General features: G+C 41.3%; 3 protein-coding genes across 4 annotated transcripts in view; 2 read left to right on the top strand and 1 right to left on the bottom strand.

The window, feature by feature from the left end:
• The first annotated feature begins 2,745 nt into the window (after positions 1-2,745).
• tceanc (transcription elongation factor A N-terminal and central domain containing) lies at positions 2,746-7,108 on the top strand. Its single transcript, XM_085151490.1, has 3 exons — positions 2,746-2,852; positions 3,000-5,557; positions 5,865-7,108. Exon 2 carries the CDS (start codon positions 3,005-3,007, stop codon positions 3,974-3,976), a length of 972 nt encoding a protein of 323 aa, XP_085007616.1. The 5' UTR covers positions 2,746-2,852; positions 3,000-3,004; the 3' UTR covers positions 3,977-5,557; positions 5,865-7,108.
• Positions 7,109-7,210: 102 nt separating this feature from the next.
• Positions 7,211-15,742, top strand: LOC146492313 (ras-related protein Rab-9A-like). Its single transcript, XM_085151511.1, has 2 exons — positions 7,211-7,495; positions 11,656-15,742. Exon 2 carries the CDS (start codon positions 11,735-11,737, stop codon positions 12,344-12,346), a length of 612 nt encoding a protein of 203 aa, XP_085007637.1. The 5' UTR covers positions 7,211-7,495; positions 11,656-11,734; the 3' UTR covers positions 12,347-15,742.
• The window catches only part of LOC146492312 (neuronal membrane glycoprotein M6-b-like), a 46,032-nt gene continuing 33,351 nt past the window's right edge, over positions 14,602-27,282 (bottom strand). For both annotated transcript variants that reach the window (XM_085151485.1, XM_085151486.1), the window contains exons 2-7: positions 24,487-24,673; positions 21,476-21,635; positions 20,783-20,951; positions 18,712-18,785; positions 18,558-18,623; positions 14,602-17,914 (exon numbers count right to left, since the gene is read on the bottom strand). In XM_085151485.1, the coding sequence (XP_085007611.1) occupies positions 17,762-17,914; positions 18,558-18,623; positions 18,712-18,785; positions 20,783-20,951; positions 21,476-21,635; positions 24,487-24,673 (809 nt within the window). In that variant the 3' untranslated portion in view covers positions 14,602-17,761. The remainder of the gene's footprint in view (positions 17,915-18,557; positions 18,624-18,711; positions 18,786-20,782; positions 20,952-21,475; positions 21,636-24,486; positions 24,674-27,282) is intronic.

Below are 27,282 nucleotides of genomic sequence, written 5' to 3'. Positions count from 1 at the left end.
GCAGGACTATTAAAAGTGCTTCAGTAAATAAAAAGCTCATTGTGATATAAAGGCAGCTCGTGGTTTCTGTTTATCTCTAATTTATAATGCAATTCACAGTCAAAGGAGTCTTTACAACTTCTGCCACTGCAGCTATCGCCACATCTGTTGAAACCAGCACCTCAGATGTGAAAATAATACTTCCTACATGGGCAGAAAAATACATATATTCTCAAGTAACTTATAAACGGACTGTACAAAATATTTGTCCTTATAATTAAGATTTTGAAAATGTAGAGGGTTTTGACATTGACATTGTTTATTTTTATGCTTACCTTTAGCCTTGTGTTGCAAGATAAGTAGGGTAAGTAATCTACTCTACAATATCCCCCACACCTTTACACCATTACACCATTACACCACCAACTGGTTATACCAGCCTGCATGAGCCATGCAGGCTGGTATAACCAGTTGGAGTTATTTACTCCAAATGTGTACTACTATCTGAATGTTGCGTTAGAAATTGAGACAAACCAATCAACGTTTTTTCAATCTTCTAATGTCCAATTTTGGTGAGCGCTTGTAAATCGTAGCCTCGGCGACCCTGGTTGGTCTTCTGTTACTTCAAGGTTTGATGTGTTGTGTATTCAGATCCTTGCTGATGGCTGAGGTCAGAATGACCAGACTGCTTTGATCTGATCGAAAGGCAACAGTAACTAAAATAATAATAATAATGGATTGGATTTATACAGCGCTTTACAACGCCACTATTCACTCTCACATACTGGTGGAGGCTACAGTTGTAGGCACAGCTGCCCTGGGGCAGACTGACAGAGGCGAGGCTGCCATATTGCGCCATCGGCCCCTCTGGCCAACACCAGTAGGCGGTAGGTGAAGTGTCTTGCCCAAGGATAGAACGACCAGGACAGAGAGCCCAGGAATCGAACCGGTTACAGATGTGCTTCCCAACCCCCTGAGCCACGGTCGCCCTCGACCACTCATTACAACCATCTCAGCATGTCTGAATGTAAAGGTAAAAGAAAAGCCTACAGCAGCAGCAGACCACACCTGGCGCCACTCCTGCCAGCTAAGAACAGAAAACTGAGTCTAAGATTTTCACAAGTTCACCAAACGTTCCTGCTCCAGCGTTTAGAATTCAGCATAAACAACATCCAGCCTCAGTTCAGGCTGCTGGTGTAACAGTGTCGGGGGTATTTTCTTGGCATGCCTTTCGACCCTTGAGTACCAACTGAGCCTTATTGAAACACCACAGTCTACTTGAGTGTTGCTGCTGACCATGTTCATGCTGTCATGACCACAGTGTACCATCGTCTGCTGGCTGCTTCCAGGATTAAACACAGTGTCACAAATATCCTTCACAGTCATGGGATCCCAGCGCAATGCAGCACCAATGAGATGTGGTTAAAGAGAAGATTCACATCATGGAGCCATGTGCAGCCAACAAATGGATGATGCTATCATGTCGATATGGATCAAAAACTCTAAGGAATGTTTCCAGCAGCTTGTTGAATCTGTGCAACACAGAACTGAAGCCAAAAGAGGGTCCAAACCAGTCCTAGCAATGAGTTTATATTTGGTCTTCTTTGCTCACCATAGAAATGAAAAGCACCAACTCCTTTTGTTATATTATTTTAGTAGTTAGTATGAGTGTGTTCGGGTGAGTCAGTGCTGCATGTTTGGAAACAAAAACTGATGATGAATGTGCCGTGCTGTTGGGAAAAAGGGAATAAAGCAGCAAAATAGGCAAACAAACACAGACTGAATCAGCCTCCCTCATCACTCCATGAATCCCTAAAGGTATCATTGAATTGTTTTGTCAATATTCAGATATGCTCCCATTCAGACAACATCCAATTAATACATAATCAACCTTTCAGCCATGCAATTAAGCTGCATTTTTCTCTCATTCACGTCACCGTCGATGGTGTGATCACATCAAACCGTGTTCCAGGTTTCCACGAAATACTAACAACTACCTGCGAACTGATACGTCCGCTGGAACCTTTCTAGTCTTAGCTCCACAACCATGAATTATCCTAAACACTAAATCATCTTCTTCCATCACAACATGTAATTGCAGCACAGCTGAAAGACTTGCCTCATCTTGTCCACTGAATTCCTGTCTGCAGGTCATTTGGCTGCTTGGATGCGAGGATTACACGTTTCTGCACGCCGAACCAAATATCTTTCATCTCGATCTCAGGAGCTGAAAAGAAGGAACACAAGGCTATAATAATAGCCATTAATGCAACGCACGTTTGAAATCGAACACTTTGTCTGGACAACACCCTCGGCTCCTCGTGGGGTTTAGCGCACGTTCATCCACTTTTGTTATTGTGGGAAAAACAGGAAAGAGGCGTTAAAATAGACAGAAGTTTGGCCGTGGGAGTAACCTGCAAAATCCAAAAGCACACACCTAAATCCTCACATGAAGCACTAATCCCACAGTAGTGTTTAGATAAATCACAGACTGGCAGCACAGCTGGAAGGCTCTGCTGGGATACTTTCAGATTAAACAGACTCAGTGTACTCAAAGGATGATTCGGGGATTCAGGGTCACTTTCACTGCAAAGAGGTTTTATTTGTAATATTGCATTAATCCCTGTTTTTAGGGGAAAAAGATTGCATACATACATATATATATATACATATAGTTCCATTTTAAGAAACTGATGGGAAACTACCTGCACTACCCTCATGAACACATAGACTTTGTGAGGCTACAGCTCCATCTAGAGGTGAATGCTGGCATTTTTCTCCCGTGAAGACACATTCAACATGGCTGCTCCCATGTAGACGTTTGCTAGGTTCACTGTTAGCAGGAAGAAACTGCAAACCATGAAGGAGCTCAGGTAAACACATGCAAAAGTCTATTTTAATGTGTTTCTAACTGCTGTGCTTTCAGGAGAGCACTGCTTCGTTCTGCAGTGAGGGGCAAACGTCACCACATTAAGAAAAAAAACATTCATTGTTTCATCTTTGCTTTTGTGTCTTTGCAGCCACGATGGATCCAAAGGAGATGCTCCGCTGTGCTCTTCAGATAGAGAAATTCAGTGCAGACAGAAGCTATGGGAACATCATGACCCTCCTTGGTGACCTCCAGAAGTCTCACGTCACAGCGGAACAGCTGGAAACAACGGACATCGTCAAAGTGCTCTACAGGCTCCTGAAAACCTGCACTGATGACAGCGTGAAGAAGACAGTCAAGAGCTTACTGTCCAAGTGGAAGAGACAGTACACGAAGGACAGGCAAGGGGTGAAGTGCACAGAGGAGCGTGAGGATCCTGAGCTCCCTGCTGGTGTTTCTTTACCAGAAGAGGCCGTGGGTGGTGTGGTTGTTGCCCAAACATGTGATGGTGGAGAGGGGAATGCTGCAGGAGAACAGTCGTCTATGGAGGCTAAACCTGGACCCAAAGCTCATTCTTCTGCTTCATCTCCAGATAACGTGAGGACCAAATGCGTGCAGCTCCTCCTTGCTGCCCTCTGCCCCTCTGCCCCCGATCAGCACAAGGCTGCTGAGTTGGCACGAGACATCGAGCGACACGTCCACGAACTTCATAAACACAACCAGGTCAAATATAAAGCCTGTGTGAGGAGCAAGGTGGCCAACTTGAGGAATCCCAAAAGCGGCCACCTGCATCAGGGCCTCCTGAGCGGCTCCCTGTCCCCCGAGGCCTTCGCCCGCATGTCTGCGGAGGATATGGCCAGCGCAGAGCTGCGGCAGCTGAGGGAGGAGTACTCCTCCCGGGGCGTGAGTGAGAGGCAGCTTCCTCAAGGGATAGAGGGGACGCGGACGGAGAAGATTCGCTGCAAAAGATGCGGGGCGTCGGACTGTAGGGTGACGCAGGTGTCCAGAGGGGTTCTGTTCTTGCCTGCGTGGGTGAGGCAGGGCGGCCCAGACGAGGATGCAATGACCTTTGTGACCTGCAGCCGGTGTGGCCAGCAGTGGTACCACAGCAGCTGGGTCTGCCTCTGAATCACATGGATAACATACATGACTCAGCAGCTACGAGCAGGTTAACTGATAATGAAGATAACAGATTTTTAACAGTCGTGCTGTGTAGAACTTTCATTAATGATTTACTTTCTTATTTTCGACATCTATGGAGTTAAAAATGTTCATAAAGCTGGAACATGATCTTCTTAGAGTCCTAGCTCAGATGCTCAGTGTTGCTAGTTTTGAAATAATACATTTTCTTTACACATTTACATAATACATTGACTTAAACTGCCGTTGTTGCAGATGAATCAGCAGCCATTTAGTTTATTGGTTGTTTCAGCTGTTCTGCCCAATGTAAATTTGCACTTGTTTGAGTTGGTTTTCCAAGTTTCACCCCAAGTACATCATGTGGTATTATAAAGGCTTTCCTGTGACCAGTTACATGATTTGAGTGTTATAAACTCAGCTCTGAAACAGGAGGATTGGTCACATGGGATGCAGAGTGGAAACTTGTGGTTTAAACCAGATTTTTCCCACAGGATTTTTGCTTTGTCTTTCATGAAGTGACCACTAAAACCCACAGCTGAAAGCCTAAACTGTATCTTTACTGGCTGAAATGCCAAGTCATTGCAGTCTCCGACTGAAACCTTGGGTTTTCAAGAAGTAGCTGTCGTCATCTTCTTCTCGCTGAATCGTTTCCTGTGTCTCTACTCTCTGTAATAGCCCTTCATTTTATTTCTACTTACAGTAGCTCATTGAACTGCTTTTACCGGCCGCTCTCTCTTACGTTACTGATCTAAAGATCCATTAATGCCTCGACTACTGGCGGGGAATTCTTTAAAACATGCCTCTGCTCTACAATATCCCATTCATTTGTGGCAAACTGAATCCAGCAGATGAGACATGTGACCCCTGAAGTACTCTGAGCATGTGAGCCATTAATCTGCCCTCCCCAGCAGCCGGAGGGGCGGATATCCCATGGTGCTCCAGCCAGCGTGGCACAATGACTCACATACACGTCACTGTGACGTCACATGAAGCAGTCTTTATGTGTGTGTGAAGATATTACAGAGAAAATCACTTATTTTTATCCTCAGCTGTTCTTCCTGCGTCATTATCTATGTCACGTCCTGGCCCACTGCAGCTTTTCTGATCTTTGCAGCAGACTCATTCCAGGATGGCCGAAGGCAAAATGGCCAAATATGAAAAAACAAACAAACCATATCTTTCCAGTAAGTGTTTGGTGTCTCAACACTGGTGCATTTGTCTGTAATCCATCTCCTCTGACGTGCTCCTTATCTTTTTAGTAGATAAGGAGCATTTTAGTGACGTGGCCTGTCAGACTGATGCTCTGCAGCCACATACAGCTGTGGTGAGAAGTTTACATCCACTCATCAAGGGCGTGACTGTGATGCTAGTTTTGGGCTTTTAATGATTTCTTTGAGCTGTTTTGTTTTAAGGGTGGAACGATTGTACAGAATCCATTTTTAATTACTCTAAAGAAAAGTCATTTTAATATTTGAATAGGTGGAGCTGCAGGTTCTACAAGGCCCATTAGCTCCTCATTAGGGATTATGATTGGGTACAGCAGGGAGTTTATCTTTGCAGCATATCGGGGTGGCTGTAGCTCAGGTGGCAGAGCGGATCAGCCACTAACCGGAAGGTCGGTGGTTCAATCCCAGGTCGGTGGTTGCTCCAGTCTGCATGCCAAATATCCTTGGGCAAGATACTAACCCCATGTTGCTCTCCGATGCATCCATCGGAGTGTGAATGTGTATGAATGTTAGATACTGCGCACTTAAGCTTAGAAGTGCTTGTGTGAATGGGTGTGATTGGGTGAATGAATTAGCTGTATAAAGCGCTTTGAGTGCTCGGACAGAGTAGAAAAGCGCTATATAAGAACCAGTCCATTTACCATAAAAAGGGTTTGTTTGACAGCACTCATTTTACTGACTCAGAATACTCAGAACAAATGGAAAATTCAAGGAACTCACTGAAGAGACCTGTAGATTTACATGAGTTGGAGTGGCAGCTGTTGGCGAGATAGTTAGGACTGCTGTCTTGTAGCAAGAAGGTCTTGGGTTTGAATCAACCATTTTTCTGTGTAGAGTTTGCATGTTCTCCCCAAGTCTGCTTGGATTCTCTCTGGTTACTCCGGCTTCCTCCCACAGTCCAGTTAGTGGGGTTAGGTTAACTGATGAGTCTAAATTGCACGTAGGTGTGAATGTGAGTGTGAATGGTTGTCTGTCTCTCTGTGTTAGCCCTGCGACAGACTGGCAGCCTGTCCAGGGTGTACCCCGCCTCTATCCTATGGTAACTGGGATAGGTTTCAGCCCTCCTGGTTCCCTGAATTGGTTACAAGGAAGGAAGGAAGAGAATAGATGGAAGTTGGGAAGGTCTCTTGGAGCCATTTCTAAGCAACTGCAGATTCAATAATTGTCAGTTCAAACAATTGTACAGATGTGTGACCATTGGAAGAAGAACCAGAATGTCAGATTTGTTAGGATGAAATTGGTTAGGATATTCCAGAACAGCCCAGGAACCACCAAGGCTTAAGCCTGAAATGGACTGGAAAATCCTGGAACACCAGTGTCACTGTCCAAGGTAAAGTGAGTTCTATCCCCTGGTCCAAAGTTGACACTGTTAAGGTCAAATTAAATTTAACAGTTGCTCACATGGACAAGCCCAATGCCGACGATGTATGTTTTGGTGGTGGTAGCATCGTGTTCTAGGGCTGATTTGCTGCCAGTGGTTCTGTATACAGCACAAGGTGGATGCAATAATGAAGAAGGAGGATACCTCCAAATTCTTCAAGTTAACCTCACGTGGACACAGTCGGGTGTTTCAGCAGGACAATAATCCCAAACACACATCAAGTTTATCAACTTTCGCTTTGAAATCGATCTTAGGTCTTCTCAAAGTCCTGACCTCAGTCCTAAAAACGTGTGGACTATGACTAAAAGCCGGTGCTGTGCAAGGAAACCAACCAATTTAAATGGACTCCACTCCTCTGGGAAGAATTATTAATGAAAAGCATGTGGTTGAAGTACAACTTGCAAAGCAACAACCAAATATGAGTGTGTGTGTTTACATTTGAGCCTGTGTGGATTAGAGAAAATCCAAAATAAATTTGAATCTTAATATAATTCAATAAAACTGTGAAATCTTTGATCTTGTTATACTTTCTGTCATTTTCTGGCTTATTCTGGAACACTTTGGAGGATCGCAGTGTCTATTTCAAACCCACACACACACACACACACACACACACACGAACAGCAGGTTATATTGCCAACTGTATATTTCACTTTCATTTCTCCACAGTGAGAAACTCACATTATTCTGTGGATGCGTCGGTTTGATCCAGGAACGCGCCTGGTGACGGGAGGCGTGACAGCCCCTGCCGGGTCATATGAGCGTCATCCGCAGCTGCGGGGCCAGAGAGCAGCGGCAGGGACACCGCAGCGCCATGTCACCGGCTATCAGCAGCGGCCCATCGGGGGAAACGGGAGGAATTTAACCGCTAGAATCCAGCACCGATTGGCACATCGACAGGTACGGTTACCGAAAGGCGAAAATACCAACTTTCTGTGGGTTTAATTGGATTAGGAAAGTCGCGAATGCAAACTACCAGCGCGCCCATTATCGGACAGCAACAGTTTTAGGAGAAGCTTCCATTATCGGACAAGCTCAGACTTCTCTTTAAAAGGATTTGTCTCCAGATTTTGACGTCGACTAAATACGCGTAACAATGATAACATTGTCATACGTCATGTGCGCTGATTCTGCAGTGATGAACACCTAATTTGAAAGCAAACTTAGAGTTTATGGCTATGTTTCATCGAGGTGTTTCCTTTAACTGTTTCAATGCTGTTTTGTCAGCAAGTGGTACAAATGACCATTATTCATAATAATAATAATAATAATAATAATAATAATAATAATAATAATAGTAAAAAGAAACTATGAAAAACATAAGCGTTACTCGAGGTTTCCTGCGTGTCCGAAAATGGATCTAGTGCGTGTTTGCCAGCTGGAAACCCCCAAAATGCTGACTCTGTGCTGTCATTATAATGTAGTAACTTATAGTGCAAACCTTCCTGTGCCTCTCACGGCGACGTTTACAGCCTCCACACAGCCAGCTTTCTGAGAGGGCTTAACTGGTATCACATGTGGCTGCAGCTGTTTCAGCTCTTCGTGTTGTTTACGGATAAGAAATACTGTCAATCATTAGCTCTCCCTCAGCTGAGGTGTGTCACCTGAACGGCCTGTGCTGCCGTGACTCACGGCTGATGATTTCCCTGCTGACTGAGCATAATGGCTGCTGCTTTGATTTGAAGATGCAGGATACAAGGTTGTTTTATTGTGAAGGCTCAGAAGTGCAACATTTGGAGTAAACGCACATTTTTATGGAGGAAAAATAAAGACGCACACACACACAGACACACACAGACACACACAGACGCATAGCAGCCCTCTCTTCAAATTGTATCCTGCTGAATGAAGCACATGACTCTTGAGTGAGTGACTGTGTGTGACTGTGTGTGTGTGTGTGTGTGTGTGTGTGGGTTCTTTCCCGTTTCTTTTTTCTGCTGCATTGCTGCTTTTAGGACTGTCACAGGTTCTTTGAGCAGCTCTGTGCTTAAAGTTTTAATTGCATTAGACATTATTTGCCCCACTTTGGTCCTTCAGCCTTTTTTTCACCGCTGTTGACTCTGTAACTCAAACTTTCCTATGGAACGTTGGGATTAGTCCGATCTTCCCCTAAACTGTTGCAGGCAGCACGTGATTTTTACATGTAGGACATATTATATAACAGTGCTCAGAAACGTGTCTGAGCAATAACTTAAAGTCACAGTCGTGGTTATTTAGAGCCGTTAGCAAGCACCGTCACCTGGAAGCAGCATCATGGACATGTGGAACAGCCATGTGGGCTGTTTTGGTTCCTTTACTTCACCCCCCTGCGTGGAGAAGGCAGAAGTCATAATAGACTTTGTAGTGAAGTGAAACTGAGCATTAAACCAGTCAAAACCACCCACTTTTTCCACTTTCTGTGTCTCACGTGTGCTTTTTGAAATCTTAAATGTTTCTCTTTGCTCCTTCCTCCTCTGCTGTTGTTCCCTGTTGTGTTCATGCCGCCTTTTCTGTGTCTCTGTAGTCTCTGCAGTGGTTGAACGACCATATTTGTTCTCTTGACAGTCAAAGGATCAAAATCCTGCAAAAAACTACAAATGATAATTAGTGTACAATGGTAGCATTGTAAAAAGGTTTTGAGGGCAGAGACTGTGTTACGCTGAAGGAGTGGTTCAGCCACTGAAACCCACTGCATGCATGACATCAAACGTAGAACATAAGGATTGGTACCTGTGAGTAATGCGGCGGTGCAGTCTCACCGTGGCTGTGATAGATGAGGTGATCGTGTTCGTGTAACAAAGCCGTTAGATTGCCCACGTTTGCCTCAGAGATGATCCTGAAGACTGTTATCCTGAAGGTGCATGAAAAGTATGCCAGTGTGTGGGACAGGATTACATTTGCACTTAAATCCTCATTAGGCTGTTTTTGTTCTTTGCCGCTGAGCCTTCGTGGGTTAAACTTGGCCACTTCACGATCTGCGACTCTCTGTCTGTCTCACAGGCAGCTGAAGTGATCGGTGTGCAGACGTGACGGTGAGGAAAACTCTCTTGTGAATGACTCAGCAGTCCTGTGATCGATGTCTATGTGATGTTTAGCAGGGGTCATTTCATGCACAACATATTGCACATGGTATAGTAGCAAGTGTGTTTGTTGCATAGAGTAATGAGGGGGCTGTGGCGCTTTAATAGGATTAGCTAGTCTACTGACTTGAATCAGATGTTCACGTGGTCCAAGTTGGAAATCTTGCAAATAATACTTGAAGGCCACAAAAGAACTTGGAGAAGTTTTATTGATCCATTTTCTTCCACTTCTCCAATTCAGGGTTGTGGTTGAGTCTGCTCCAGCTGTGAGACGCAGCAGGTTGTCAGTCTGTCACAGATCAAACCACTGTCATGATCATATCCACACCTACAGCCAGTTTAGAGTCACCAGTTAGTCTAACGTGATTGTTTTTGGACTGTGGGAGGAAGCCACAGTACTGAGAGAGAACCCACACAGAAAGGCCACAGATGATGGATTTGAACCCAGGACCTTCCTTTGTGGTGACCGTGCAAACCCACAGTTCATCTGATCTCAAAGTATTTGTAAAGCAACGTGTCAACGTGTCGAAAATGCTCATACAAAAAAACAAAGAAAGTAAATTTGACAAATTTTCCTTCTCCTTTGGTTCAGCTGCTGTTTCCAGCTCACATGTGCATCGATTTATCGACGATATTCTCTTATTTGCGGGATTGATAGTGTTGAATCCAACAGCAATGCACACCCCAGGGTTCAGTTTCTCTTTAGTAATTTAGGAGTAACACAAGTTTTTTTTAGTGTTTAATATATTTATTATTTTCACAATGAAATACAAAAATACAAAGCCTCAAATAAAAGTAAAAGAGGGGAAAAAATAATAATAAATAAAAAAAAATAAAATAAAAACCCACCCTAACAAACAACACCCCTGTTCACTGTCAAGTAATCAAAAGTTTAAAAGGAAAAACTTACAATCAGTGCAAAATAACACCAGCCAAGGTATACAGAATAAGAAGAAAGAAAAAATAAGCAAACAAATATAATTACAAATAGATAAATAAATAAAGGTCATTCCTGAACCTGTGTAGATGGTTGGTCAACCCAAGGTTTTTTGTGTGAGATTCACCTTCTGTTCTTAAATAATTGAACTGCAAGTTTATTTCCTTGATTATTTAAAGAACTCTTGATTAGAAAACTGTAAAAGTGCCTGTTAGCATTTTTCACATATGACTTCTTTTACATCTAAATTTCACAAAACCTGAATCTATGGTGGGCAGCCAATCAGAACAAGAGGACACAGAAGATGAACTGAGAGGCTGCTCCAAGCCCCTGTATCAGATAAATGAGGATTATTCTGAACGCTGAAATCATGCAAAGCTACTTTAGTAGAATCCAAGAATAAAAATATGAAATAATTTCAATAGTTCCTGTTTAAACATAAATTGTGCAGCTTAAAATGGGAATTAATGTCACTGGGAGTACACTAACTGGAAGTGTTATTGTTGTGGAGCAGACAACCACACCCTGCAGGTAGCCTCATCCTTCCTCATTCTCATGCTTCCTCATAATTCTTACCTTTATTTACTTTTTAGCTGAATGGTTACTTGAATACAATGTTTCTGAAGCACATTCAATAACATACTTTTGTACCTATGACCTTAAATGAAGGTATTTTGCGTCCACCTGCTGTTGGAGCTACATTGTGTAGCCCACATTTGCACATATATAGAGTACTAATACTGCAGTGCAGAGCCGAACTAATTAGTCTGTTTGTCTCATTTTTATATCATTGTGCAGTGCTGTGAAAGTTTCTCTAGGAAAATGGGACGTTTTACTGAATTGATGCAAACATGCATGTGATTACAGTAGATGAGGCACAAACAGAGCATGTGCAATTCCAACCAGCTTGAGGGTGAATATTTGGTATGACCACCTTTATTCATCATGTTACCATGAACATTTGGAACTTAAGTAAAATAAAATCTGTTTTTATTTTCTTTTGTTTGAACATTTCCATATTTAAAACTATTCTTTGAGTTGATCGTGACTTTTTTCCTCTGCAGGTCAAACTGCTTCCTTCATCGTTCAGCCGTCCCGCGCGGTCTCCCTGCTCAGAGTAGTCAGTCCAAAGCAGCAGGCTTCATGATGTCCAAATCCGCTCTGGTAAAGGTGATCCTTCTGGGTGACGGTGGCGTGGGCAAATCGTCACTCATGAACCGATACGTCACCAACAAGTTCGACTCGCACCTCTTCCACACCATAGGCGTGGAGTTCCTGAACAAAGAGCTGGAGGTGGACGGGCGCCGCGTCACCCTGCAGATCTGGGACACGGCGGGTCAAGAGCGTTTCCGCAGCCTCCGCACGCCATTCTACCGCGGCTCCGACTGCTGCCTGCTCACCTTCAGCCTGGACGACGGACAGAGTTTCCAAAACCTGGCGAACTGGAAGAAGGAGTTTACTTACTATGCTGACATAAAGGACCCCGACAGCTTCCCCTTTGTGGTGCTGGGAAACAAACTGGATATTCCTGAGCGTCAGGTGTCTGGGGAGGACGCTCGAAAGTGGTGTCGCGAAAACGGCGGACACCCGTACTTTGAGACGAGCGCCAAGGATGCTACGAATGTAGCGTCGGCCTTTGAGGAGGCAGTGCGTCGCATTCAGATGGCAGATGACAGAGATGGTCACCTCATCAGCACTGACACCAACACGGTAGACTTGCAGAGGAAGAGTCAGGCTCAGAACAGCTGCTGCTGAGCTCAGCCGTCAGCGTGTGACAGGAAGTGAGCGAGCAGGAGATCATGTGACACTCCTGCAGAGGGCACACAGGGAGTGTGTTTTCTGCAGAAAATGGGAACTGGCGGTGGCTCAGCAGCTCCTCCACAACACAGCCTGTGACGTCCTCGGCTGGAGTCTTGATGCAAATCAGCAGTTTTGTGCAGTTATTCATGATTTCTACACGTTATGATCTCGGTTACATTCAGTCCCTCACAGAAACAAATTGAATCATTAACATTTCTCATTTGGATGTTTCGATTTATAAATTGTGAATAACTCAAATGGGTTTTCAATTTATTAAAAAAACCAAAGAAAACAAGCTAAATTGTGTCACCTCTAAACCACTAAACACAGGATTTCCACCAGTTGGTGTTTCAGACTCGCTGATGGTTTTCATGTCACTGATGGAGTTGCGTCTGGAAGCCACAGAAAGTCCTTTACGATTGTTTTTGCACACTGAAACAGACACTGCGCTCAATATGAAGGAGTAAAACTTAAGCTACAAAATGGCTTTTACAGCAGTTTAATACTAATTATCCTTAAACACCTGCGAGTCAGATGCATACCTCTCAGAAAACAACCTAAATTTAAAGCTAGTAATGTTTTTGCCTTAGAAACACACGACACACCTTCTTTTCCATCTATATAAACACATAAATGGATGTAAACTAAATGATATTATTTTCTATTTTGGCAGCATAATAATGCCAATAATGCCTAGCTGGAGTTAATGTTTTGTGTTTATTAGTATTTATTCATCAGCTGTTGTAATGCTTAAATTACTGTAATTATGGTTAAAGGAGTGTTTTTTAAACTGATAATAAAACAGAACCCAAAACTGGAGAAACACCTGTTATCTGTACGGTTCACTTGTGTTGCAGTACCATTGTCATCCACCAGGTGGTGCCCCTGTGTAAGAAAGGTGAGATCGTTCCAGCGTCACACTATTCTTTTTGAAGAGGAGGAGGTCCTGTATGTTAGCATTAGACCTCAGATGTGTTAGAAATTAGGCTGAATGTTAGGAGAGCTCTTCTTTGACTCTAAATAATATTCATTAAATAATAAAAAATGTTTTGCAGCAATTTTGTTAGAACATGAGTGAAAACACCCGTGTGGGCAGACTGAGTTTGTGGCGTCTTTCAGTTTCTTTATAGTCTGGAACCGTAGCTGTTCAGTAGTTTCACAGCTCTAATATTTAGAACCACATGCTTGCCTGAAAAAAAATTATCATATCTGCTAATTTCCTTTGGCATTCTGAGAAAGAAACATCTACTTTTCTCTCCCCGTGACACAGACGGTGGCAGCAGCATACAATTATCTCAGCTGGAATTACCTGTGATTTCAGAAATGACTTGTTCTTTTTGTCCTGCAAAGCTGCCAAGCTCATGAGTCATGTAGGACTTTTATACTCTGGAAACAACTTCAAAGATTCAACTAATCTAACGTTTTAATTTGATGTATGCATTGCTAGAATAATAGACAAACAGGTGTTACTAATGCTATTTGTCTTAATTAATGTAATTATTAACGCTTGTGTTTATCTACTATTTTAGATCAAAAAGGCTACTATGCAAATGATTGTTTTAATTAGAGCTAAAATGTTTAGTTAGATCACTATTGAAGCTTCTTCATGCCACTTGAAAAATAAATAAATAGATAAAATGTATTTATTTACCAGGCAGCCAAGTCAAAATTTCAGGTTACTTACTTAAAATTTTGAGATGATCTGATTATTTATCCATTGGAACAGTCAGTGAACAGAAGATTAATTTCTATGCCAAGGCACGATCCGAAGAGGAAGTATTAAGTGTTCAATGCCATTTGTTTGCCATCACGATAACACAAAAAATACCAAGATGAACTTGGAGAGTTTAAATGATCAGTAAAAATGATTAAATCCCAAATGAATCCAGATCACTCTTTAAAAATAACAAAATAGCGTAACGACATTAAGAGAATATGCTCATGTGTGCCCTTTTTCCTTCAACAAGCTTTTTATTTAGAGAAATGTTTGATATTTAAGCTGAAGTCTTGCATTTTGTTCCCATTACTGTACAAAAATGCACTCCAAGCGCTATTCTGCTGTTTTGTTTGTTTGTTTGTTTTTTTTTTACACATTTTTGATTCAAATCACCAGTTGGAGCCTTAAGAGAAGTCTCTTATCTATACTTTCACTTTAATTTTTTAAATAAGTGTCCATAAAAATCACAAGGAAGAGGCGGGAGGCAACGGTGTCACGATAATAAAAAATATCGGTTTTACTAGAGAAGGTTACAAAAATCATCACTATATAGGAGTCATAGAACTATTTCCAACTTAAAAAATAAAACCATAATGAAACACCTACAGGGACTACAATGCCATCAAAGTACAATGGAGTTTTCTTTAGAAAAGAGTGGGTGGAAGGGGAGGAAGGAAGGGGGCAAACACCGCCTACCATAGTTGTCATTACAATTGACTACACATCACCTGAAAAACTGCAAAGACACAGTCATGTCTCCTTCATGCAAATAACAAGGAAACAACAACACCCTGACACGCATCGTCTTATAGGAAATTGAAGTTTGCCTTTACATCGACCTGGCGGCAAAGCACGTATATTTATCAAACATAACACACATGGCAATATAGTCCTTTTTTATACAGAATAGACAGCTGCACACATGGACGATACTGACATGCTTCATCTCATCAAAGTTCAAAAAATTGTTTTTTTCAGTGTTTTTTGAGGGTGAACTAACCAGTAATGACTGATATAGAATATAGTTCATGATTATTAAACAATATCTGGTTATAAAATTAATGTCTGAAAATTCCTGACTTGTTTTATTCAGTGTAAACATCCAAAAACAGTCTCTGTGGCTCATTTGAGAGGCATGACGTATAAAAAAAAGGAAATAAAATAGGAGAAATGAAGAAAAGAGTGACTCCCCCTCATGTCTCGAGTCACTCACTTGGTCGACCGTCGAACAAAAATAAGCACAGACATGTTCCATAAAATAATTAGTACTAATTTACAAGAAGAACTCAGCTGCCTAAAACTGATAAAACATTAAAAATCAATTTCCACTATATTTTTTTGTCACATTTTAAAATGTATACGTCACAAGCACCTCAATCCATCATATCATGTGACTGCACTTTATCCCTCTCACGACATATCATTTAAGATGTTACATTACAATTATTATATCAAATGCAGAACTAGTATCTGAGTGCTAAACACATATCTCAAAGGGTACATTTACATATATTTGTGGAAAACAAATTGCATGGCAAATCACTGATTGTGTTCTCATTGGTTTGGGAACGGAGCTATTTCATGTTTTTAGGGTCATTCGGCTATTTACAGGTGAACTTTCTCAAAAGAAGGAAGTGAAAGAAGAAGTTTTTACTGTATAATTCACACAGGACTGCAGTCTGGAGAAGAGTTTAACTGGTGATGTTTTAGGAAAAGTACACAACTGGTGGAAAATCAGACTTGGTTTAATACCTGAGGTGTGTGTCTGTTTTTTAAGACCCGGACAGATTTATCTTTGATTTCTGCTGCGGCTGGTGGTGAGTGTAGCAAAACCCCATTTTGGTCTTCAAAAGATCAGTTTCATATTCAGAAGTATGCTAATATGTTTTCTTGCCAAGAGCTAGATGAGTAGATCCATACCACCTTTGTCAGTAAATAAACGTCAAGCACTAAAATGCGTAAGAAAGTACTAAAATGATGTACTTCTTTACTTGCACTTGCTGTTTTGAATGCATAAATGCATTAATACTAAAAAGTATGGCTACAGGAAGTGTGTAAGGCTGAACTTCTCACTTTTAATAATGGCCACCATCTTGTAGCGGAAAAATAACAGAAAAAGAGGAACCAGCAAACATTAGCCAAGAACTGGAAAAAGAAGGCCCTTCAATTAATTATTATCCCAAAAGTGGTAACGGAGCACCCATCAAATTTTTTTTAGCTATGAACTGGAAAAGGAGGGCTTTACAAACAATGTTTCAGCCAGCAGGCCCTACCAATGCTAGTTAGCTAGCTAGCTAGCTAGCTAACAGCAGCATATATCTTTCTTCAGCTGCTTGCATTATTGTTTTTGTGTTTGTTTTTGGATTGATTTTTGCATTTTATATTACTTAATCATCTTCATTGTAGAGTGAATTAGGTTAATATTTGGTCGGCGTCTCAACAAAAAGGAATGTTCACAAAATACGTTAGCTAGCGCAACAATCGATCCAACGCTACAACTGTTGTTTCTGTAGGTGCATGACTTGCTGAAACAAATCAAAATTCATACACTACATGATTATGTACACTGTGTACTACACTGAAGTGAAACATCTTAAATCAGACTCAATACCAGTCTTTGTGTTTCCAGTCTTTATGCTAACTGTAGCGCTATGATGAAGCTTTTTACAAATCATACAGACAACTTTTAATCATTTCCTCTAATCCTTGACCTGAAAGCAAATGAGCGTATTCCTCGAAGCTTTTCCTTGCTTCAAAGGTTGCTACCTCTCTGGTCTTAAATAAACTGTGAGTGCCTTGATGAGTAAATAAACTCTTATCATGTAAATGCATAATAATCCTTGAGATACCACATGATTTGACATAATTTTAGGTATTTCTATGAGAGAAGGGATTGGAGTGGTTCATGTTTTTTAAGGGATTTTCATTGTCCCTTTTTTTTCTTTATTTAATAGTGCAACAACGAGCATTAGCAAAAGAAGTTAAAGATGGAAAGAAAAGTAAAGGAGAAAAACCTATGAGCGCAAAAACATAAAGAAGAAAAAAGATCATAATAGTATCTGGCATACTTTTCAGAGAGTATTAAAAAAAACAACAACATTCGTACACATTCGCACAATATATTCATATTCATATATATATGCATATAAAACACCAAAAAAACAGAGGAAGTTGATCACTGCCTGGCTTTTTATGGTCGATGCAGGCAGTGTACAATGTTTATCTTTTTTAGGCTGTTAGGAGCTGTGTGTCGAGAGGCTGTGTTGGCTCAGGGCGCGAGGCCATCACAGCCGGGCCACGTTCACGAGTCGCCGCCCAAAAGCACGAGGGAAGAGACGCTTCTGAACTGATGTACTGTACCTGAGCTCGACCCCGCGGGCGAGCTCTCCCATTCTGAAAGCATCCGCCTCCGTCTGGGCCTGCCACTTCTCCTGACTTTCTATTCTCTTCCCCTCAGAGGTGAGGACGTACCCACAACCCTTAATGAACACTGCAGAAGGGAAGAGGATGGAGAATCAGGAGGTTTTGGGACTATCAAACATGACCGAGGTGGTTTGTTTTAACGGAGGGAAAGGGTGGGTGTTAGTTGTTGCAAGGGATGGGGGGTTGTGGTGTGGAGAGAAGACGGATGGTGGTGTTGGGCTCTCTTGTCCTTATGAGTAGGAGGACGAGTTCTGGCCCTCCTTGGAGCGTGCCTCAGCCTCCAGATCCTGGTCATCCTTGGTCTTGATGTCCTGGTAATCGTGCGTGGAGGCAGCGCTCTTCAGATAGGCCCAGTTGGCCCCCAAAATCATCAGGTAGTGGATCTGAAGAGATACAAGATTTTTTCTTCATGTTCAAGCACAGGAACTAACTCCATACTACTACTACTTCTATTATTACATGCATTCAAAATGTGCTCAAAAACCTCTGCGTGCATGTTTTTGGTATGTCCTGTTACATCCTGCTTTACATCTGTGTGCCAAATCCCCAAGTGTCTGATCCCACACTACTGATTTTTGCCCACTGAAGTTTAGCGATGTCTAAATGTAGAAAACATCCAAATATATTAATAGAAACCAACCTGAGAACAATGAAAATGTTCCAGAGCAACATTACTGTACAAGCCAGTTTTCCTCAGTGACTTTTTTCTAGCATGCCTTTCCACCTTTTGTAACACATCAAAGCACACAGAGCTTCCAGCTGACCCTGTGCCAACATCTGGAGTACTGCTTAATGCTTTTTTTGAGCATCTCCATCTCCCTGGACTCAAAACAAAAAAGCCCGCCTCCGCAGCAGAGTAAAACACTGACCCTTGGTGAGCCCATGCACAGAGGCGGGCTGCAGAAACCCATAGAAGGACATATGTGAGAGGCGGAGAGGTTGCCGTGGAAACAGATAATCATGCCATAGCAACATGCATATTTTGAGCGGCACACTACCGCATCGGTGGGATCATGAGGAGCTTACCAGTGCGATGACGGTGGCTCCGGCGCCGGCTAACGCAACGATGTAGAGGTGGTAGGACAAGTAGAACTGCGGGGAGAAAGAGAAGCTAGGTTAGCGAAGGGAGGAAAGGAGAGCGAGGGAATAAGGAAAAAAACAGAGGTCAGCATCCTCTCACCTCACTGGTGTTACAAATCTCTCCCAGCGTGGCTCCGCAAGCTTTTCCTGGCGTGGCATTATAGGGAATAACACCTGCGGGATCAGAGAGATGAAACGTCACAGGACTGAGACAAGAAGCTTTTTCCTCCCCAGAGACTGTGTGATATGATTGAAGGCATTATGCATTAGGCGCAGATAAAGATTAAAGGAAACAGGGCTGCTGCTGGAAAAATGTGGGTCATTGTGAATCCCTTTTTCCTTTCTTTTTTATTTTACTGTAGAATCACTTTAGGGGATTGCTGCTATAGGCTGCTATTTGTAAAAAACAAACTGTGTGCAGTTGCCTGTTTTAGCTTCTAAAACCTTTCCTCAATCACTCATCAGCTGGAGCTCCAAAACTGCTGACAATAATTTGAGTAATTGGGGTTAATATTTCACACGCCGTGCTAGTGCAGCACCGCAGCCAATGAAGCATATGTGATCCTCATCCTACTTTGTAAGCGAGCCAGCTGTCTTTCAAATGTGGGTCACGTACTGTACGTTGGGCCATCAGACTGATGACCACATACGCAATCACAGGGGAGTGTTGCTGTGCTGTAACACTGCTTTGAGATGGATTTTCATAGAGATCCAGTCACGCTCTCAATAATCTAAATGTATTCGTTTGACCTCTTCATGCGTAGACAATGACATTTAAAGTGGTTGGAGATGAATAGGTGGCGTTTATAAGGAGGGGAAAGCCTGAAAAAATGTTCCAGAGTTTTCCGCCTGCAGGTAACGCCTGTGTGGAAATGAGAGAGGCACCGGGATGTTTTTCCTATTTTGCTGCAGACTTTTTAAAGTTAGCCAGAATATTTCTTGATCAGGGGAATTTCTCCTGAACTTTAAAGACAGGTACCATGACAGATTTTATATTTTTTAAGACATCTTTTGAAGATGGTTTTAAAGTGAACTGAATAGCATGAAAGCAGGTTTCGTCATCTGGTCTGCACTGTGCAGCAATGCCACTATTCTATTACATTTTATACAGCACTTTAAAATATTTTGTACAGATTTTCACAACCTATGATTTTCAAGCGTTGCACATCTTCTTGGATGTTTCCATACATACTATACTGTACATAGTAAACAGATACAGTGTATACATGTATATTTTTCATTGTGAGGTCAGCCATTTGCCTCAGGAAGAACCACTGTGTATACATTGTCAATATGTGGTTTTACATTTGATTCGAAAAAAGAATAAAATAAGCCTAATAGGTTTAGGAGGAGGCAGTTTAGCTCTGTTATTCCTAATTTACATATAGCACATTTGAATAAACAAGCTCTCCTTCAGGCTGCATGTAGCGCTGCATACGAGCTAACATGAGCTAACATGAGCTAACATGAGCTAACATGAGCTAACATGAGCTAACATGAGTTTGGAGCAACAAGGAATGGTTGTTGAGTTACAAACGACACGTCATCTGTACATATTTTTTGCAAACTGTTTATAACCAAGTAATGGAGACCCACCTGTCTGGCAGGTACTACTCCTGCACAAACTGATGAAAATGTGTCAGCTGTGATGACATAAGGTGGGCAGAACTAGGAGCTACAGGGAAAATATAAAGGGCAGACTGGCCTTGTTGGCTGGAGAAGGAGGCAAGAAACAATGCTAGGGAACTGCAAAGCCTTACAGCAATGACTATTAGAATAAAAACCAGGCTTTCAAAGATTTACTGGTGCTAAGTGATGAATTTATTTTGACAGGCTGCATCGTTTCAAAAGCAACTATTAAATTTAAAGATTTCTCATCGTCATTATCTGAACATTTATTATTGTTCCAGTGCTAATTTATGTAAGATATTTTAGCCTCTCAATACTAGTGCTTATCCTTTATAGGGAAAAACTATGATATTAGTACGGAAAGATACAAAATATCTCATAAAAATTCAGAGAATTATGAGCTAGCCTATACCTAGCTAGCCAACCTAGCTCAAATTGGCTAATGTCAGCCAATTTCACTTATAAAATCTACGTATGCCACACAAGAATGCATCAGACATAAACGTAACTAATACAGTTCACGTCATTTCTAAGTTACTGACCGTACTGCCTGACATCCACACAGATGGAGTCAGGAGAGGTGATGTTAGCATAGGGAGATTTCATGGTAGCACAGGTATTCCACATGTTAAAGAAGAGGAAAACCGGGATCGCCGTGAAGCCGAAGATGGCAAGGAAGGCCAGGAAGAGGATGTAGGTCAGGAACATGAACTGAGGAGAGGAGACAAGTGGAAATAAAGAGAAAAATTGTGATTTTATATAAAAAAAAGAATATTTTTTAAAGGCTGAGATTGTTTATACGGACACAAATCAGAGGCAGGGTTTACGCTAATGTTAGCCGACATCTGCAGCAATTAGAGTAATCAGGGTAGAAAGGACAAACAGTGCCAGAGTTACCCTGAAGGCTCAAGTGGGATTTTAAGCATTTGTGTATGTGCAAGTATTTGTTTATATCTGTCTTTGTCATGCGCATGTGCTCATAAACATGTAAATGCATGTGACTGGGTCTCTGAAATACTTTTAAGATGACCCTTATTCAGGCATGTAAAGCATACTGAAGGACCGTTTTCTGTTTGTTGTTTTAAGCCACTAAACTACTTTAAGCAGGAACGTTTTAAAATACACATCAAAGTCATTAAGTCTCATTTGGAGGCTTTAATTTGAAGTGTAACTGGGTCAGTGGGTGTGATGATTTGCAGCTGCTTATGTGTGCGTGTATTTGTGTGTTCACATACGAAGGCGGTGATGCAGCGTCCACAGACGGTGGTCTTGAAGTCACTCTGCAGCTCCTTCTTGATGGCGCTGGTGGTGTAAAAGCCCTCAGCCAACAGGACAATGGCGTAGACAAAGAAGAAGGAGCCAATGCCATAGATGATGTACTGAAAAATCTGAATCCTGAACAAAAACAGAGGCAAAGCAAGGAATTAGCTTTAAGGTTATATGAACCTGCACCAATTAAACCCTAAGCTAATGTTTTATGCTGGTTAATGTTAGCTCGTGTAAGCTAAAACCCTTTTTATTTTATGTTTCACTTAACTACTTTTACCTTTTTTAAAGAGATAAAGATCAAGATTATATTGTATTATATTGACTATCGTTGGGTAACCTTAGATAATGGTACCATTAGCTCATGGTGGTTAATCTTAGCTAATGTTAGATGCAGTTTTTGTGGCTAAAGTTGGTTAACGTTAGACGTTTGTGATAAGTAATTTAAATTTTACTTAAAATGTAAACTTTTAGGACAAAGGGATGTGATACAGAGCTGGATTAACTGGTCAGGAAGCTTTGTTGTGCTTAAAGAATTTTCTATCAGTCTGTCTTTTTCCTGACTAAATCATTGTAATAACTCAGGTTATGTTCTGAGTTTCAGTTTAAAATAGATTCAGATCGCAGTTTCACTGATTCTACTGTCCACAACATGTTTTAAGTATAATATAAATTCTCTACTGTAGGATATGTGCAGCTTCAGAATGAAGCTGAAGTGTAATGTTACAGCAGCAGAACTGCAGCACAGCGTCACTGGCATTTGAATGCAGCTGGTGATGCAGACAATGTATATATGTTTTAATACTTGGTTCTAATCTCTTGCTAAGTCTTTTCTCCACTGCTGGAACTGAAGCTAGAATATTAGATTAAAAAACGGATTAGGGTATTTATTTTCAAAAACACCTATTCAGGCAACTTAAAGAGATTTCTTTTGTTAGACTACGGGACAGTAATGTTTATATTTAAAGTTTCACAGCTCTAACGTGCAGCCATAATGTAAGAAGGAAACAGCAGCGTTAAAATGCATGAACTTAAGTTAAAATGTTTATTTTAATGCTCTGCACTAAATCCCAAGATTACGATAGATAAAGATTGAAATATGAATTTGTCTTTCTTTCTTTTTATGTTCCTTATAAATTTCAATCACCACTTTATCATCTCTGAGTGGACTAGACAGAACTCATAGGGATGACTTTGTCAGCACGAAGAGTCAGATGACACATGAAACACCACTCTTATGTGTACAAGTAGAGAACATGAAGCAGAAACGATGGCTTAACAGATGTTGATAACCATCGTACTGAAATCTGTTTTCTCTGACTGGGGTTTTGAACGTTATGATGATATGTAGACTGTGGTGAAAGCTAATCAAAGACAGTTTTATCCACTAACTTATGGTTTATGAGAGCTTTTGTTATATATCGGATTATTTTTTTAACACGTTTAAACCAAAATAGTAGGGGGATTTGTTAGAGGTTTCTTTTGTGGGGCACATTGATGAGAGTTGTTCGCCATATTGGACAAAATACAACCGCTGGTTGCTGGGGAAAGGTTTGCATTCTCTGACTAGCTGCTGTTTGATTATCGGAGGCTGTAATTGGGAGAAATCCATCACAAAGAGTGTGCTGCACCAAAAAACCTCCTTGTTGCTACAGATTACTGCAACTGCATGTAGTCGGCATGAAAGATGGTGGCTGTTATGGCCCTCTGCAACTCCTACTCAACTCAACTTACAGTGGCAGTGCAAGATTCTCTGGGTGTTTCCAAGGCATAAATGTCTATTATCTACACCTGACAAGGTGTGAATAAAAACATGCCTGAGGTTGGCTTAGTGTAGATGCCACTTTTTGTCTTCATGCTATTTGGGCTGTTAATTTTACTGAGATGAGTCAATATTTTAAAAAACAAACAAAATATAGTCTCCTCTTTAAGTTGCTGCTTTTGAGCTGGGTCACTTGTCTGCAAACAATTGTCAACTAGTAGTCAAGTGGTAGTGAAGCTTCAAAGAAATGCGATGCCAATCAGAAAGCGAGACTGTTCGCACTCCAAGCTGAAGCCAACACATTACAAAAGGCCCAACTTTTACTTTGAAAAGAATCGTCTGCCTTTTTGCTTTGCCTCATAGGCTTTACAGTTTCATGATCACTCAGTGAATTTGTTGGCAAGTGTTTGCAGACGGGTCATTTTCAACATAAACTCTGGGTGATCACAGCTAAAGGTAATCACGAGGAGGTTTTTGGTTTTTGCACCTCTTTGTGACCAATTTCACCTCGTGGCTGCGAGCAACCTGTAGCAAATATTTATGGAATTCACTTTTTCTTCTTCTTTCTTAGTTTATGTCATGTGGTTAGCAGTCATATAACTGCAAAACCTGAATAAATGAAAACAGAACTATACGATCCATCGACTCATTTTCTTTGCTGATTATCCAGATCAGCGTTGTGGGCCTAACTTAAGTTATTATTATTCTGAATACCTGACATTACAGAGTGTATAAACACCCCAAGATCTTAGTTTTCATTTATATTTATGTCAGGATCCATTTTAAAAATAATCACCGAAAAATATATTTCAGTCCTGTGGGAGAAGATTAGGGCCAAAAAAGGGGGTTGGGGCTGGATTTTTGTTTTCCAGATTTTAATCTCAGATCCCTTTTTTCCCCTTTCAGTGGCCCTAATCCTCTTCCATACATTTCTAACCTTGACCTTTTAAGTAATAATTTTCTGACTGTTTCTAATATTCCCAGTTTACCAGTTTATGGCACACAATGTGGCGGGTTCTTCTCAGCAGATCATTGCAAGCATGATATCAGTAAATTCTGGTCATACCAGTTTTTAAGTAAAAGAAGGGGAGTAAGTGAAATACAGTGACAGGACTTATCCATGTCTAATCTTTTCCATAAGTGACATGTGATAAAATCATAAGTAAGAGAGCGCCTTAGTGATGAACTACACTTGGATTAGAAACTCAGTGGACTTACACCACAGTGAGGGTGGCGTGGTCGCTAGATACCCTGGAGAAGTGATTCTCCAGCATGGTCAGAGTCCCAGTCAGCGCTACGTGGCCACATCCGCAGAACAGAGCCACACCTATGAAGCAGAGGATGGTGGCCACCAGCGAGGCATAGGGCACCCCACCCAGACACTTGATGCAGCACTCGAAGCATCCTATAGGGGGAGACAAAGAGAGCCGGATCCATAGGTGTTCTTTTGCATTTAGCTGCTAGAAAGCTTCAAAGACAGAAAGCTTTAAGGAAGGATACAAGAGCAAACAGGTCAGATTTGAAAGCACACACATGGCAAAAATGCAATTCAAATGTATGATTTTAACGATAGCAACGAGAGCTGACTGTGGCAACGTGACATCTCGCATAGAGACTTGTTCGCCTCTGCTGATGACACTCAGCGCAACACTCGACGGGCCTTTTTGTCCACCGCTCTTTGATTTTTACTCAGGCAGAAACCTGCATGGATGTTTGCACTGCTGGGGCTGAATCAAGCGTGCACGCTTCAAGGGCTTTATGCTCATCTTTCAGAGCAGAACACCTCTTCATGTCGGGCATGTCGAGCGGCTAATCATGGCATCATTCGCAGTAAGAGTGTGTTCACTTTGAGCTCAGTTGGGTGTGCTGAATATTACATGTAAGCTGTGCTACTGTACATGCTGTACATGCTCAAACTACTCAGTTTTTTTCTTTGTTATGACCAACTTGCAAGATTAACTCATGACCTAATCTACATGAGTTTAAAATAAATTCCTATGAGCTACGTTATTTTTGTAGACCAGAATGATTACAACACATTTGGAGTTCTTACGCTTTAAGTATTTGAGATTTCTATGCAACAAGAAATTGACAAATCGGACATTTTCTTAGGGGAGGCGGAAAGCGACTGAGATTTTTCTGTGCCCGTGTGCATATTTTCCAGCTTTCTGCAGCTGATTTTGCCTTTTTCAGAAGTCAAAAGAGAGTGGTGAATAATTTAAAATTATCCCTTGTGCATGAGCAGTTTCCACACAGTGATGATGATGAATTAGTAAATTTGTTTTCCATTAACCGCAGCAGTGTATGAGGCTTCCTGCATGAGTTATGGGCTTGGGAGATACAGGTGCTGCAAACACTGTGCATCCTGCTGCCTCTGCTCCCTCTCACAATCAAGAGGATAAGGACTGATGATGAAGAGGGCAAATAAAACACTGTGTTGAGCTCGAGAGTTCGAATCTTAATAACTCCTCGAATAAACCATGAAGTTACTCAGGAAAAAAGACAAAATGAAATGTCTTGTGCGTGCCACTTTGCTGTTTCCATGACAACCCGCTCCAACCGGAAGCTTTGAAGCATCATAATTTTATTTTCAGAAGTTTGTTCAATTCAGACAATTCTGTATGTGAAACCTTGGAAATGTGATTTATCACATTACGCGTTTCAGATCCTTCACATGAAGGTCTGCAGAGATCGGGCGATCTATAGCTGACAGCCTCTGCTGCTAAAGTTGATAGCGAGCATTAGAGAGTAACACCCTTCGTGCTAGTCACAGCTCTTTAATGCATCTGACAGTTGATTCTATCAGAACATGAAATTCACTTCAACATCCACACAAGCCGGCGCTGAGACTCTCTGACAGCTTCTATCAACGTCAAGCTCAATCAATAGACTCTGACAGGTGATGACACGAGGTGATACCCTCCCACACAAAGCAATTAAACCGCACACTTGAATGCGTGCATACGCAGAAAGACACAAGGCCATCTCAAGGTTGGCCGGAAGGGAAGAAAGTTTCACCAAAATGCAACAAGAGTGTCATTTTATAGTGAAAAAACCTTCTCTGCCACTACACGGTTGAGAGCATGGTAGGGTTGTAAGCTTGTGGACACTTGTTATTGATGAGCTTAAAGGAGCAGATTGGATTTCAGCCTCCCCGGGGGAAAGAATCATCAATAAAATTACTGCTGGGAGAAAATATACTCCACCATGCTGAAGCTAAATGTGGCGATTATTACCTTTTAAATGTAGTTATCACATTATATGCTCCCATTTAATTAAGGCACTTATATAATAAGCTAATTAACTTATAAATAACTTGACAAAGTAAAAACAACAATAGCACTTTGCTTCCTGAAATAGACTGGGGATTAGCTTTGACTTCCACGACCTGAATACTATAAATTGTGTTTTATTCATCCATGCTAGTGGTGCAGCCAGATGGTAATGCTTATCTTTTGGATATTAATTTGTTCCAGACTTAAATTATTTAAGAACAGAGTGGATGATGCTAACCGATGTGACATATTCTGATGACTACTGGTGATCCCTTATATGCTTTCTTCACACCAAATCTTACTTGATTAATGCTTTAGTTGATAACCAAATGTCTTCAAAGCTAACATTTTAGCTTCCTCAGATTTCTTCAGGGTTTAGTTCTAAACCAAAACCAAAAGTTGACCTGCTTACACACTACACTGTGACTACTGTAAATGTTATAATTTGAACCAGCCAGGCTTCAGTATGTTAGCGTAGTTTGCTGTTGTTAGTATTGATTATTAGCAAAGATTAGCGTGTTAGCATGCTAATCTTTGCTAAACACGCTAAACCGCTAGGGAAAAAGTATTCCCGCTGAACATGGGATTGTCATTATAGCACATTGACATGAGAATTTGTGTTTGCAGCTGATAAAGCAAACTTTCACTACCAGAAACATGATTTGTTCTATGCACAAGTATAAAAACGTGCACTTCCTGTCACTGTTACAGTTTAAAAGGAATTTTTCTTCTTGTGGAA

The sequence above is a fragment of the Neolamprologus multifasciatus genome, chromosome 23 (genome assembly GCF_963576455.1).
Source record: "Neolamprologus multifasciatus chromosome 23, fNeoMul1.2, whole genome shotgun sequence".
NCBI classification, from domain to species: Eukaryota; Metazoa; Chordata; class Actinopteri; order Cichliformes; family Cichlidae; genus Neolamprologus; species Neolamprologus multifasciatus.
Note: the sequence above shows the minus strand (reverse complement) of the source record. Positions and strands in the feature narration are given on the sequence as shown.

Coding starts and splice junctions, on each gene's coding strand:
- LOC146492313 (XM_085151511.1), top strand. CDS start 11,735: ATGATGTCCAAATCCGCTCTGGTAAAGGTGATCCTTCTGGGTGACGGT.
- tceanc (XM_085151490.1), top strand. CDS start 3,005: ATGGATCCAAAGGAGATGCTCCGCTGTGCTCTTCAGATAGAGAAATTC.